General features: G+C 33.5%; 1 protein-coding gene across 2 annotated transcripts; it reads left to right on the top strand.

Moving 5' to 3' along the window:
• Positions 1–228: 228 nt before the first annotated feature.
• Positions 229–6,880, top strand: LOC147389547 (putative sodium/metabolite cotransporter BASS5, chloroplastic). Of its 2 annotated transcripts, XM_086418117.1 has the most exons (10): positions 229–532; positions 621–653; positions 742–797; positions 943–1,076; positions 2,195–2,388; positions 2,479–2,731; positions 3,664–3,917; positions 4,011–4,093; positions 5,483–5,573; positions 6,656–6,880. In XM_086418117.1, exons 1-9 carry the CDS (start codon positions 394–396, stop codon positions 5,552–5,554), a joined length of 1,218 nt encoding a protein of 405 aa, XP_086274243.1. In that variant the 5' UTR covers positions 229–393; the 3' UTR covers positions 5,555–5,573; positions 6,656–6,880. The 2 variants fall into 2 exon arrangements, with proteins under 2 accessions (XP_086274243.1, XP_086274242.1); XM_086418116.1 differs by lacking the exon at positions 6,656–6,880 and having other exon boundaries at positions 230–532; positions 5,483–5,753.
• Positions 6,881–15,869: the final 8,989 nt, after the last annotated feature.

Raw genomic sequence — 15,869 nt, 5'->3', positions numbered from 1 at the left:
ACGAGTGTGGTAAAAAGTCTTTTAACATTTTTCTATAGAAATCATGGCATAGTAGGCTTTCATCGTAAGTAATTATAAAAACACCCCACGAATTAATAAGGGCAACCCACATCATAATCAAATTATTTTATCTTATGTGGGTTATAAGTTTTCAAATAAATTTATTTATTTATTTATTTTTTCGAAGATGACCTTTATGATGAGGTTATCATTCATAAAAAAATCAGCATATTTTAAAATTTCTAATCTCATCAAAATAAATTCAGGAATTCGTGGGGTGGTTTTGTAATTATTCTTTCATCTGTGCAGCCAATGAATCCGACGTTCTGGTAAAAACTAGAAAAATCCTTGAAGACTGTCGCGCTCTCTCTCTTCTTCTCTGTACGCTTGAAAATGAATCTCAGTCTCCAACTTCAGTGTCGGATCCAACGGCCATTCTTCTCGCATTCTCTTTCAAATTTCTCGACCCGAAAAGAAGATCGAATTCTCTTTTTCCCGCCAAAATTCTCCAGTAAATCTTCGTCATCATCAGGTCTGTTAATCTTTCGTTTTCTACTCTCACTTTCGATCGATCTTCACTACACCTATTTGATTTCTCTTTGCTGATTTTCAATCTCTAGGGTTTCCGAGATTTCCGTACTTAATTTCACCAAGTGAGTTTGAATCTTTCTATTTTCTCTCTGTTTTCGTTCTATTTCTTTGATTTTCCTTTAATGGCATATTCTACTTTTCTTTTGATAGTCAGGAAATGTGTATCAGAGAAGGTGTCGGATTCTTTCGAACCCGATTCTACTCAGGTTCTCTTTTTTTCAACTCGACAGCTTAATTGAGAATATCTGAGTATTATAATTAGATTGATAGATCTTTGTGACTTTTTCATTGATTTGTTTGTATCAATCGAGTTGGCGATTTTGATATACTTTTCAATTTTTTTTTTTTCAGGAGATTACGCAAAAGGACGATGTTGATGTTTTGAAGATTCTAAAGAAAGCAAATTCATTTATTCCTCATGTCGTTCTTGCAAGTACAGTGTTGGCTCTTGTCTTTCCACCTTCTTTCACATGGTTTACAACCAGGCGCGTTTTTATCTTTTTAATTCTCATTAGTTTGAATGGTATATTTCTTGGACTAAAGCATTTCTAATCTTTCTTGTATAATCCTTGCAATTTTCCTGATTTTTTTTTTTTTTGAAAAATTTCCCGGAGATGAACTAAACAAAATAACAAGAAAAACTAGCGTAGATCAAATACCTTTGGATCTAGTCAATCGGATTTGGATTGGAGTTCTTGAACTAGAGTTTGAGATATGCTGCGACTCTAGGTCCTGAATTTTAGCCCATTTATTGTCCTAATTAAAGGAAGAAATCAAGATTCTTCCTTTTTTTTACTTTATGTTTCTTTAAGCAACAATATTTGTTTCTCTTGAGTGATTGATTGAGTTAAACCTTTTTGACTAGTTTTTAGTTTTGATTTTCAGTCCTTCTTCGATGATCTTGTTGGTCTTAGTAAAATTGATTCCATTGGCTTTTCTCATACTCTTTTGAAAGAAGCATTTGGAAATTCATGGGTTTATGGGATGATGCTCGGGGCAAAAAAAAAAAGATTCAAATTACATGGCTTCAATTTCCCACAAAAGATTCAAATTCAAATGGGATGACTTGTGTACCGTCAACTCCTTTGTGACTACAAAAGATGTGGGATTATGTATGACATCCCAAGATCTTTTTCGATACTATCTTTGTATCCGACCATCAGGTTGAGTCCACTTGAGCATACTACTTTGTGAGTTACAATTATGCTAGACTTGAAAAATTGGTGAACTTGTGAGTGTTGACTTCCCATGACAATGCATTACGTTCAATTTTGGTCAGCTTGGAAATGGAAATATTTGAGACACTCCAATGTGGTATGCAAACAATTGTTCTTCTTAACCTTCTTTTTCATGCATTTACCGACTTTAAAGGCAATCTAAACCATAAGTGCTGGAATAACAATGTTTTTCACCGGCAGCTCTGCGTGAGAATGTATCCAATGCATTTTCTTTCTATTCTCAAAAATGTGTAGCCCGCAATGACACTGATTTCTTCGAGACTTTGTTTTGGATTTCATCTTGCCTAGATTCCATAAGATTGTATGCCAAATACAAATGGAATCAACTTAACCTGTGCCCTGACATGTATGGAAGTCAATTTCAGGTACTATGCACCAGCACTGGGGTTTCTGATGTTTGCTGTTGGGGTTAACTCAAGGGAAAAGGATTTTGTTGAAGCAGTCAACAGACCAGCTGCCATTTTTACTGGATATGTTGGGCAGTTCTTCATAAAGCCTCTCCTTGGGTACCTATTTGGTACAATCTCAGTATCAGTTTTCAATCTTCCAACTTCTCTAGGTGAGGAATTCGATTTATTTCATATTTTATTCTTTTTTCCTAAAATTGGGAAAAGGATGTTAACTTGATGATTATGAATCTTTAAATCAGGTGCTGGAATCATGTTGACATCTTGCGTTAGTGGAGCCCAGCTTTCAAATTATGCAACTTTCCTAACAGACCCACCAATGGCCCCTCTAAGCATTGTCATGACATCACTATCTACCGCCACTGCAGTTTTGGTTACACCAGCCTTGTCTTTGTTGCTCATCGGAAAGAGGTTGCCGGTTGATGTAAAAGGAATGGTGTCCAGTATAACCCAGATTGTAGTTGCACCCATTGCTGCAGGCCTGCTTTTAAATAGGTATAGGCATTTGCACCTATTCTTCCTTTTCAGATATTTTTTGGATATTTGACATTAACCAGTTTTGTTTGGGCCTGAAAAATAGTTTGAATTAGTTATGTTTCTTGGGATTTATATTAATTGAAGGTTGATCTCCTCACTCGAGTAAGGGAAGGTTGACTATCGTGACTACTTAAGTGGTCATTGTTAAATCCCGTGACCCTCTTATATTCATAGTTCTCCCCCTCTCCAACTGACCGGTCTTTAGACTAGTTGGTCGGTTAACATGGTATCAGAGAGCTAGCACGGGTTCAATTCTTTCCACCCTTATTGGTGAGTGGGAGTGTTGAGTGTATATTTTCCTCCATTCTCGGGGTGTGTCATTCCCCAGTTAAGTCGTGTGACCCTCTTATATTCATAGTTCTCCCTATCTCCAACAGATCGGTCCTTTGGAGTAGTTGGTTGGTTAACTGTCATGTCCTTTGTATTCAAATTGACCTAGAGAGTGAGATAATCTCTGTATACAGTGGTACTTCTAGGAGCGTGGGACCAATCTAAATTTTAGTTTTCTTTTAACTGTGATAAAAGATTGGCTGGTTGGAAAAAAATTAATATGAATCTGTCCCATGCCTCCTTGAATCTATGATTACTTGTTTCATGTGCTGTTCATTTGGGTAAACTTACAGGCTGAGTATAATAGACTGAGAGTATTGTCTATATGGAATTTCAGGTCACATGGCATACATGCAAGTTTCTACTATTTTACAAATCCCATCTACATGATCTGAGAGATAAAATTCAACTTCAGATTATTACAACCATCTGATCTGTTGCACATTTGGATGGTCTAATGGTCCAGCATAAAGTCTCTTGATTGGGTGCCACAACCTTCTTGTACAATAGAATGACAATTTTAGCATAAAGTTCTTACCTAGTCTCTCTGTGGATGACAGGTTCTTTCCGTGGATTTGTGAAGCAATTCGACCGTTGTTGCCTCCACTATCTGTTTTTGTGACAGCTCTCTGCGTTGGTTCACCACTGGCAATAAACATTAAGGCTGTTTTGTCCCCTTTTGGGATGACCATTTTGTTGCTCATTGTTGGATTTCATTTGTCATCCTTCGTTGCTGGCTATTCCCTCACTGGTCTCTTCTTTGCCAAGGCACCTGATGTGAAAGCCCTGCAAAGAACAATGTCATTTGAGACAGGTAATACACTTCTATGTCATCTGTGCCATAGCATATGGATTGCTAATTCAGTATTTTTTTCTTTTTCTTTTTCTTTTTCTTTTTCTTTTTCAGGGATGCAAAGCAGTCTTCTAGCTCTTGCACTTGCAAACAGGTTTTTCCAAGATCCACTTGTTGGTGTGCCACCAGCAATCTCTGTAAGTCAATAATTTGACTGTTTTACCAATTTTATAGTCACTTGTATAGGTGTGTAGGTAATATTAGGTTCATTTTTTTTTTTGTTTCGGTAAAAAAGGTGTTGTATTCACCTTCTTTGTATAACTTGTGAAATTGCAGTAGTAGTTTCAGTAACGAATAATAAATTAAAGGAAAGTCGATTGAGATGATTTGGTCATGTGCCAGAAAGACCAATAACAGCCCAAGTTAGGAGGAACACGCAAGTTGAAGGTTCTAACAAAGAGTGAGGAAGTTCAAAAAGGATGGGCATGGAAGTATTTATAGTGGATATGAACAAAATTGTCAGTTATATCTATGTCATGCATTCTTGAAGATGAACAGTAAATAGATGATTCAGGTCAAGGGCCCCTCGAGATAAGAACAGGATACATGTCTCAATTGATTTGATTAATGACCTTGCTTGATAATGCATTCTTGAAGAGGAATATTAAATAGATGATTAATGTCAAGGGCATCTCAGGATAAGAATGGTATACACATCTCAATTGATTTGATTAATGTCCTCATAGAATCACATTTAACATTGGATAAGTTGGTGTTCAAACTTCAAATATTTTCTTAATATGGCCAATATATAGATAGAACCTAGAAAGAGTATGAAGAGTGCAACTTCAATAATGAGTAAGGACACCGATAAATAGGAGATAAAGGTAATCAAATTAAAAGGAAAATTGCATAAGATGGCAACAAGACTGCATGTGCTTTATGGAGCTGAATTTTGAGTGAAGGTTTTCCTTAACATCTTATTTCAATTGAAACCCTAAGCCTGCATAATTCCGTATAGAGTACTAAGGAATCTGCCAAGAAAAATAATGTGAAGAAAGGGAAAATAAAGAAAAAAACGGTAACTTGGGAATCAATTTCACAATACACCCCTATTTCTAGTTGCTCCCCTTACAAATCACTTAATTTTCTAAAACTCTCCCTACTATCCTAATATAAGGCATCGTTAGCCAGAATTCGAACTGTCAAGCAAAATATAATAAAACTTAGAAATCACTCTTATTTATTCATCCTTGAATTCCTTCCCCTTCTTTTGAAGAGGGGTGCATCAATATATTCACAATCTAGCACAAAATGAGGCAATAAGGTCATCTATCCTTTCAGTTCTTCTTGACCACGGTTGACTTCAGATGCTGAAGCAATAAAAATCTGTTGCTACCTAAATATATAGACTATAAAATATTATTTGTTAATATTCCTATTATACATTTTTCCATATATGCTTAATGATAGATACACATGTAGCATAATGCACATTAATGGATTGACTGGTCCTTTAAATCTCTCATGTTGGAATATTTTGGAGTTCTTTTGAGTAAAGCACTTGTGATTGCTGTGATTTGTAGGTTGTGATCATGTCTCTTATGGGATTCTCTCTTGTCATGCTATGGGCTAAGAAAGAGGAAATTACAGTGTGATATGCAACAGTTAAGTAAGGTGCTGTTTGTTAAACTGAAAAAAATAAGTGCTGAATAGCATTAAGCGCTGAATTTAAGTGCTGAAAAAGTTGTTTGTTTAGATGCTGAATCATGTTTGTTACACATTGCTGAAACTGATAAATTGTCTTTGTTACTCTTACAATCATATTATACATTGTTTACATGTTTCAAATGCTTATTTATTATCAAACACAATAAAATATATTATTTCTTATAAAATTAAAATATAATTTATTTTTAAATAATAAATAATACTCAAATCTTCAATTTATAAATAATAATTTCTATTTATAAAAGCCCACAAATTTCAAATTAAAAATAATAATGTCATACAAGTCACCAAAATTTGAAATCAATTTTAAAAGAACTTAATTTTGGATGAATAATATTCGATGGAAATGAAGGATGTGTAATTATAAAAGCACCCTATGAATTAATAAGGGCAACCCACACTATAGCCATTTTTTGTTTTGTTTTATATGGATTAAAGTTTTTGGAATGAGCAAATTTTTAGTGAGGATGGTTTATATGATATAGAGATCATCCTCACCAAAAATCAGCCTATTTTGAAACTTCTAACTTGTTAAAAATAGTTTTCAAAAAAAAAAAAGTGGACAATTTACGGTTCTTGAACTTGTTTTGATAGGGTTAGAAGTTTTAAGATGTGCTGATTTTTTGTGAGGATAATCTCCTCATTGTAGAGATCATCCTCACCAAAAATCAACTCATTCCAAAACTTTTAACCTATATAAGACAAAATAATTTAGCTATGGTGTGGATTTATTAATTTGTAGGGTGTTTATATACTTATCCATGGGATATAAGAGGTAATATCCTTTTAAGAATAAGGGCATACTTGTCCATGCTCAAAAAAACAAAGGGCATACTTGTCCGTGTTGAAAAAAGGGAAGTGCTTACCGCTTCAGCACTTTTTTTCAGCATCAAAATAGTGCTGAATTTTTTTCACTTATTTTCAGCAATAAGCACGAGTAAACAAACGCGCTATTTTGACAAAAGTGCTGAATTTAATTTTTTTCAACAATAAGCACTGAAAAATAGCGCAAACAAACACCACCTAAGTGTTGCTGCTATGTTACGTAACCAGTCTTTGCCATGGTTCCCAAATAAGTGCTCAAGTGTGTAGATGTCCTTCAGTTTGTTAAGGGGCACTAAAGGCAGAGCAATTCATTGTCAAAATTGAATTGTTGGTTCCATTTGATACTAGGATTCTTAAAAACTTCTCACTATAAGGGGGAAAAAGGAATAATAATTTAAAATATATATAGTCAAATTATGAAAAAATCGGATATATTTGATCATATAGCAACATATTTCTTTTCACAACCAATAATCCCACCAAATATTAAATTCAATTTATCATCAAATATTAAAAACTTCTCTTTCATTGAAGTCTCTCAATTCGTGGGATTACATATACTTGGACCTGCATTTCTTTTCATCTGTGCTAAGTCTTGTTTATTGAGACAGATGAAATTGTTTCTTGTGATAATTGCACTGGAAGAATACCATATTGTACGACATTTATTTTATTTTATTTTTTATTTGGTGTAAAATCAACCCATTATCTTACATAGAGTTGATATAGGGCTGACAAAATGCTTCCCTTGTTCATGGAAGGTCAGTTCTAACAAATTCAACCAATTTCACATATTGAAACCTAGCCATGCAAGTGTTCCTTGTTAAAATAATATTTCGTCTGAGTAGAAACTTGCAGCAAAGAATATGTTATAAAATATCTAATTATCAAGTAACAATAAGTGAATAAATTGATCATAGTAGAAATGAGGATGCTAAGTTGTATGAGTGGAAGTGTGGAACAACTAAGATAAAATTAGAAATGAACACATTTGAGAAAATGTAGAATTGATGGTAGGTGACAAATGAAGGGAAAGTTGAAGATCCGAAGGGATTGGCTTGGTGGTAAAATTGGTGACGGGTTTACTCCCTTCAGTTATGTGTTCGAAAATGGGTGCTCTCTTAACTTGTTGCACTTCGAGAAACTTCCATGCAGTCGGGATGTGCAACCGTAGGGAGTTGTCGATGTCGTGAAAGGGATCTAGGATACCCTATATTATCAAATAAAGAAAAAAGAAAAGAAAGTTGATGACATGAATTGTGCAACCGTAGCGATGTCGATGACATGAGTTGGTTCTCTATGGTAAAGGGTGGTTATGGCCTCTACTAGAGGAAATGTAAAAGATGAAGGTTCTAAAATAGAATTAGGAAAACCGAGAATGTGGATTAGGTTTGTGAGATATGTATGCATTAGAATAACCAAAGATGTGGCTTTAGACAAAAATGAATGGAGGAACCTCAAATTTTGGGATTAGGCTTAGATGATGAGTACAAATATGCACTTACAATGTCGTATTTAATATCTAAATAAGAATCATTTTTTCATATGAAAATGTCTCATTTATCACAATTCACATAATGAGCGTTGAGAGAATTGCAAGATAAAGATTGTGTATGGTGACAACAGCATGGATGGAAATAGTTACTTATACCCATACTTCTTTTGTGGAGGGCATGAACTTGTTTCAGACAACTAGGATATGTTTCCTTTTTCTCTTTTGTTTGGAGAAAATAATTTTGTGGCCTCTAAAGGACCCTTGCAAAGGGACTTCTTTCTAAATAGTCCCTAAGTTTTGAACAGTCTCTTTAACAGTTCATTTAGTAAAATTTTCTTTTCTTAACGGTCCTTAGACCTCATCTCCCACATTTCTCACGCTTTGAATGCCTTAACCATTTGAAGTCATCATTTTCATCAAAAAAAAAAAAAAATTGGATTTTTGGCATCTCAATCGAGTTTCGGAGATTTCATTTTGTCGAAAAGGAATTAAGAAGGAAGAACAAATCATTTTCAAGGATTTTTTTTTCGAACATTTTAAAGATGTTTGTAAAAAATTAAGGGTTTCTTCATTTTTTTTCTTCTTAGTTTTAGATAAAAATCAATAATAATAAAAATGTTCTTTTGGGTTAAAATCATCTAAACAAGTCATTATCTGTAGTTTTTCCATGTATTTTAGTTGAAAAACTCAAAAATTGAAAATGGGTAGGTTTTACCAATGTCGAGTTCACCACTTTTTATTAAAAAAGTGGTGAATTCAATGGTAAATAGTGGTGAGTTCGGCAGTAAAAATTGTGATCTTGATTGTAAATAAAAAGCGGTGAATTTGCTAATAATAAGGGATTAGTTAGAAAAGAAAAGTTTACTAAATGTCTGGTCAAGTTATTGTCGAAAATTTAGGGGTTATTTAGAAAGAAATCTCTCCACAAGGGTCTTTTAAGTAATTTTTCCATTTTATTAGGTACTTAGTTAAGTGGTAAGATTTTGTGAAGGTTGTTCCCAAGGTTTTAGATTCAAACCTCTTGAAAACCTTTATGCTAACCGCTAACCTGACCAAGGAAAAAAAAAAGTACTACCTTCTTGTCCCCAAGTGTATGTATTTTGATAATGTTGCAAGGATCCTCTACTTAGAGGACATTGCCATGCACATCTTGTTGGGGTAAAGATTCCTTGAACTCTTGGTGTTTTGACATAGTGATTTTATTACTTGTGAAAAGAAAATTCTTTTGATAAGTGAAATTATTTTTTATTAAAAATTGGGAATCAACTATTGAGATGACTATTTAGAAAACTAATTTTCTATAATTGGATAATAATATAAAGCATTATTCTCAAAAAAAAAAAAAATAAATAAAATAAAAGATAAAAATACTTTTTTTTTATATAGAAAAAATAAATTATTTGAAAGCATTAATTTATATCAAGGGATAAACAATGACCTAATCAAGCAATACCTAATTTGACAATTTGATGAATTAAAAACACTGGAGTCAAGCGTTAACAAGTGCTTGCCATTTGCAAAGAAGGTTTCCCAAAACTTATAAATTAAGGGTGTCGTGTTGTAATTCCCAAGAAGAATGATATAGGTAGAACAAACATGGTATGAGGGACTTTCAAAGTTTTATATAAACATGAACGATGAAGGTAAAGGTACACAACACCCCTCTCCCTCTTAGAAATTTTGTAATTCTACAAAATAACTTGATCGTTAAAGTGTAATCAAATTACAAAATTAACAGGTTTGAACATGAATGATTGGAATCTATCATCAGAAAAAAAAAATACAAGGAGAATGAAGCTAAAAAAGTTTGGCACCCACGATAGAGATGATGATGATGATGATAATGGGCCGTAATGTAGATGATAGTGGTGGGTGGGGGTGAGGGGGTAAGAATTTAAGGAAATGGGTCCATTAGGTGGCAGAACCAGATAAGCACTTGATGAGGGGGGAGGGGATGGTGATGTGGAGCATATGGGGTGAGGGGGAGTTTGGTCAAGTTATCATCCATGAACAAACAAGAAGGCCATTTAGATCAAACAAACACTTGAAGAAGAGAGTTCATTTCATAGTTGACTATCTCATTCTCAACCCTAATAAATAAAGGAAGAGTGTGAGTGGTCCTAGTCCTATATAATCCTCAAATTGCTCAACCTTCATTGTTCAAAAGGGCATATGATGATATCCATCCCAATATAGGTTCATCATCATCATCATTTATAGGCCTTCAAAACAAGATTGACTCTACATTCCAACGTTCAAACTTACCATCATGACACTTGGTTTTAAAAAGTGACAGCTGAGGTAAGATACATGTGATTGAAGTGATGACCCATTCTTCAATTGGTGTGTTTTTGTGTTGTGTGTGTGTGTGTGTGTGTGTGTTTTTTTTTTTTTTTTTTGTGAGAGAGGAGAGAGTCTAAGTCAATTGGTTGGTTAGCCAAAAACACAAACTTTGTCGGCAACAAATGAACTTCATGTCCTGTGCTCACACTGGATCAATACTACCAAAGTCAAATTATGAAGCGAAAACAGTGATTTAGGACAAAATACAGCAACAAATGAACTTCAATTGTGGCTGATGATCGTAATTCTACATCAACTTCATGTCCTGCGCTCACACTGGATCAATACTACCAAAGTCAAATTATGAAGCGAAAACAGTGATTTAGTTCAAAATACAGCAACAATGGTCGGTTTCTGTGAATATTGTTTTACTTTTTTTAATTAATAAAAATAATTTAATTTAGTACAATCAACTTTAACCCAAGTCCAATGGTGGTTGGACAGGTTTGACAAAAAAATTTATAGGGTTCAAATTTTAAATTTACTGTCTATTTTTACCATCTCCATCCACGTTCTTGTAGAACTTTCTTTTATTTTTTAGTATATCCGAAATGAATTTTTTTTTTCTAATTATGTTTGTAATTAGTCTTTGTTGAGTCTATCCAAACTATCTTACTCCGTTTTTCTTTTAGTAAATTGTCTATTTAAATTATTCTTATATTTTTTAAATGTGTTCATTTTTAATTTTATCATTTTAATCTTTTCAATCATCTATCTTAATATCTTCACTTTTCTTACGTTGAATTTTCTAAGATGATTTTTTATCATTGCTCAACGTCCAACTTCATAAAATATGATCAGATCTTACTATCATTTTATAAAAAGTTTCTTTTAGTTTGATTGGTATTCGAATGTCATATGGTACTCCAAAAATGCATCTCCAATTTGATCGTTCAATTTTGATTATATTTTATTTGCAACATCTTCCTCAATCTTTATATTTATTATATATATATATATAATATATCTGACCATCTAAGGTTTCACTTCACAACATTTCTAGACCATTTTCTTGGGTATTAGTGTTAGATTCACACTTCAACTATTATGAAGGTGCCACTTAGCTATGTGGTAAAGTCTTGAGAAGAGTCGACCCTGTGACGTAGTTTCAAACCTATTGAACCCACTATATCCTTTATTAATCACTAACCCCTTGCTTAGTCACTCGAAAGAAAAAATACCCTCAAAATATTCATCTTTAGTAATGTGTAGTTTAAGAATAATGATTTTCATACTCTCCCTCTACTCTCGTGACTTGGCATACGATAGAATCATAGATTTCCTTCCTCGAGATTGTAGTTGTGCATCCCAAGGAAAGAAAATTTACGAGTATGTCACATGCCAAGTTAGGAGAGTGGAAGGGGAATATGTTAGTGGGGGAGAGTCAGAAAATCACGACTCTTATCATAAAGCCTTTGGACTCTAATATCCCTCTCCTCACTTATAATTTTAACTTTTTTTATTTTATTTTATTAATTTTTTCTCTAATCTTATCATCTAATACTACATCATCCACAAATAACAGATAACAAATTACTACTTTCAAATATAAACAATTATTTTACTTATAACTAGAACAACTGAACATGGACTCAAAATCAATCCATGTTGCAGAATGATTATAAATAGAAATTCATTCGTCACCTTTGCACAAATTCAAATTTATACTTAATTATGCTATATTCATTGGGCATTACATTATTTTCACAATATTTACCAATCTTCATTAATTGACTTATATATCCATCATAAGATCAAAATTGATTCTCAAATAATATATTCTATTATTTATTTTTTTTATCTAACCCATTATTAAATTACTCTTTCCCAATACTTCCATTAAATAATCATGACTTCAAGTAAATTTGATCACAGATCAAGTACCAACGTGTTAATAGATATTATGTCAGGTTTAATCACTTTGTAGTGGACAAGATCAAAAAGTTTGAAAAAAGGCAAAAAGTTTGGTGGGTCCCAAATAGTACAAATTCTGAAAACTCATGGGTGGAGCCAGCCAATCATGGGCCCACCAAACCCAGGGGGCCATGTGAAGTGGCTCAAATGAAGGACAGGTGCATCATGATCATCATACCTCTCTAGCTGACACAGAGAGGGACTAAAGGCGAAAGAAAAATCCTTTCCTTACTAACATAGTAAGATTTTGAATCTTGCTAAGGGTAATTTTGCTCAAATATGGATTACCATATCAAATATCCAACCCCAGAGCCCACTAGGTTTCCTAGAAAACCTAATATCGGAAACTAAAAATTCAAAAATCAACTCTGACATTGGCGAAAAGTAATTTTGAAAATAGAGGACTACCAAACTTTCACATAACTCCCAAATTTAAAAATGAAATTCAACGATGAAAAATAATTTTTTCTTCTTCAAAATTCATAGTATTTTTTCCTCTACAATCCGACACCGGATCATGTTTTTTTGGATGCCAAGAGATGAATCTAAGAACCCTTAGTAAGGGTGAAATCCTTACTAACTTAGTAAGGCTAGGGGGACTCAAGGAGAAACCTAACCAAGAGTTCTTAACCTTCTTCTATCACATGTGGAGTAATCCTAGCAACCATGAAAATTAAGTCGGTAATAATGATAACGTACGCCTCTCCTATACAATTGATGCATTCTTCAATCATTCCACACCACTAACGTATGTGGGCCTAACATTTGGAGGTTCTCTTAAAGCGACAATCAATCTCAACGGTTGATCTTAATTATTACGTCCGATTTAGATGTTTTTATGAGATGTATTGGCTACAAATAGAAAGGCACACTCCAAGGTTGAAAATGACCCCATCTTTATCGAGAAAAATACATATATACCTTATGTAAAGGGTTGGGATCCGTAGACTCATCAAAGTCAACTAATATGTTCACACAAACTCCTGTGTATGTGAGATCCACCGATTGAGATTTATCTTAGAGATCTGTAATATATTTTTGAGATACATTTTTTTATCTCAACTGTTGGAGTTCGCATATACAATCAGAATTTTGTGTAAACATATGAGTTCACTTTTCACGAATCTACAAAACCTCACTCCAAAGGAAAATGAGGCTTTTTCTTTTTAACTTTGTAATAATGAGACTTTTGTATACTCCCATTAAGTGTACATCATAGTATTATAATGATGGTTGGATCCTTAAGTAGTATATATTGGCAATAGGTAGAGGAAAAAAATGTCTTCTCGAGAACTTTAGTGAAAATGAATTATCATTTATGAATATCGATACATATCCCCCAATGTAAAGGTCCAATCCAATATAATTCAAATCCCGTGAGACCGATATATAATGAGATGAGTGAAAATGATTCCAACATGACTAAATCCAATAGTTATCAACATCTTATAGAAAAAAAATTCAAAAAATACATAATTTATTATCTTAAATTTAGTTGCCCTATCATAGCTAGGGTTTACGTCCTATGTTGCGCACTTAAGAAAATAAATCAAGAAATCAAGAACAGCGGCAGATAAATGCAAAAACATGAAATTATTGGTCGGTCTTATGAGAAGGATAGGCTGGCGCCCAAGCAAGAGAGGTAGAAGCTCCTTTCTCTAGACTTTATACACTGGTTTGGGTACGCAGGACAGCGAATCCAACAAAGCCAAATGTGCTTTCAAATCAAAGTGTCAAGGAAGCGGGAAGGCTAGCTAGACGGCTACGATTATGAGAGGAAGTGTGCTTAAATGCGAGGTTTACTAATACGAAATCGACGTTCTCGAGGCCAATCAGGTGATCTAAACGATCGTTGAAATGCCAAGAACGAGGCTTTTGGCTATAGAAAGATGGCCTTCAATTCAATGTTTCGAGTGAGGCCTTCATGATCTGATCAACAATCCAAAAGTTTTAGAATGGACGCATTTAGTAGATAAAATGTCAAACTTATTGATGAACAATTTGAACACCTATTGATTTAAAAAAAAAAAATGATAATAGTAATGAGAAGAAGGACTAGAATTGTAGGTGATGTAAATTAGCACCCACAATATCTACTCAAAAGTCAAACTTATTGATGGTCGTCTTATAACAGCTATAATAAGTCATAGTTCCATTGATTAAACTAATGACAAAAAAAATTTATTTGGATATAATACTAGAAATCGTTGATCAAGTTAATTTATTGTAAGTATGTCAATCTAGGGGTGAGAAAAGGATTCATGACTCATTAACTCATAAGAGTATGTCTTTAATTCACATTTAAAATTAGAGTCGTGATAATCTGACTCGAAAAAACATACTCAATTTGTACATGATTAACGTAGCAAGTGCACATAACAATAGATATACAGTTATGTGCACTTGCCATGTCAACCACTTATATAGATCAAGTACGTTTTTTCAAGTCATTCTATCATTAGTCTTAAAATTATCTAGTAGGTGGCATGTGCAAACACAATGTATTGCAAAAATTAAATTTAATATATTGTGAGGGATTTTTCATAATTTAAAATATTAAGTAAGGTGATTTTGAAGATAAATAAGAAAATGTTATTTTTATATTTTTAAAACCTATTTTTATCGTTGTGGATTGTAATTTTATTCGTTTTGACCTAAAAAAAAAATCTTGATGAAAGTAAGGTTAAATGTAAATATGGGAGCATTTTTCATCATTTAAATTTTGGTGTTCAACCACTTTTAATCCACCTTCACTCATTATAAATACCATTTGATTTACATTTAATGGAAAATAGATGGATTCCACTTAATGTTAGACATCAGAGTCCAAATAGATCAAAAGTGAGAAGCTATTCATACCATGGCTTCAAAACTCGTCTGAAATTGAGAGATATTGCCTGAGTTGTCTCAGTATCAAGCATGGACGAGACAGACGGGCAAATCAATTTGTCGGACAAGATTTAAAATCCCACATTCATTTTTCAAATTTTTGAACGAGTAATCTCAAACATATTGGAAAACTCGTTTGAAATGACTTGTTATCTGGCATAGACAAGATAAGACACAAAACCAAGTTTTAAAATCATTATCTATACCAACTTTCTACTCCTTAATCCTTACATTTCCAACAAACTAGATGAGTATATCGTATCATAGTATTTCCGAAGGAAAATGCCTTTATTATTTTATTTAACCCCTAAAATACTCTCCAAAATGTTATTACATGGCCTCAAATTATTTTCAATGTATTTATTAAATTATTTAAAAGAAAACATTTTTAAAAATTTTAAAGTACCTCCCAAATACAAGACCACCCAAATAATAATTTCTTAGCGCTTTTGCTTCCAACTCTTGAGCCAACCCCAAACACTCCTTTTCCCATGGATCGAGATAGGTGCTGCTGGCAGTTGTAATCATGAGTTCTCTCGTGCCATCATTGCCAACTCAACCTCTTCTTCAACCCTACAATCACTCTTACCCCCACCCCTCTCTCACACGCTTACACACACACACACCCACACACTTCTATTTATACGTGCTCACGACCCCCTCTTCTTCAATTCCACACGTTCACCTCTCTCTCTCTCTCAGAAAAGTAAAGAGAAAAAAAAAATGGGTATCAGTGCCTCAGAAAGGAACCCATCTAGTCTTCTTTACTCTCTTCT

This window comes from Akebia trifoliata, chromosome 12 (assembly GCF_017979445.1).
Source record: "Akebia trifoliata isolate Shusen 1 chromosome 12, ASM1797944v1, whole genome shotgun sequence".
In the NCBI taxonomy this organism is placed as follows: Eukaryota; Viridiplantae; Streptophyta; class Magnoliopsida; order Ranunculales; family Lardizabalaceae; genus Akebia; species Akebia trifoliata.
The sequence above is the reverse complement of the archived record's forward strand: the minus strand, read 5'-3'. Positions and strand labels throughout refer to the sequence as shown.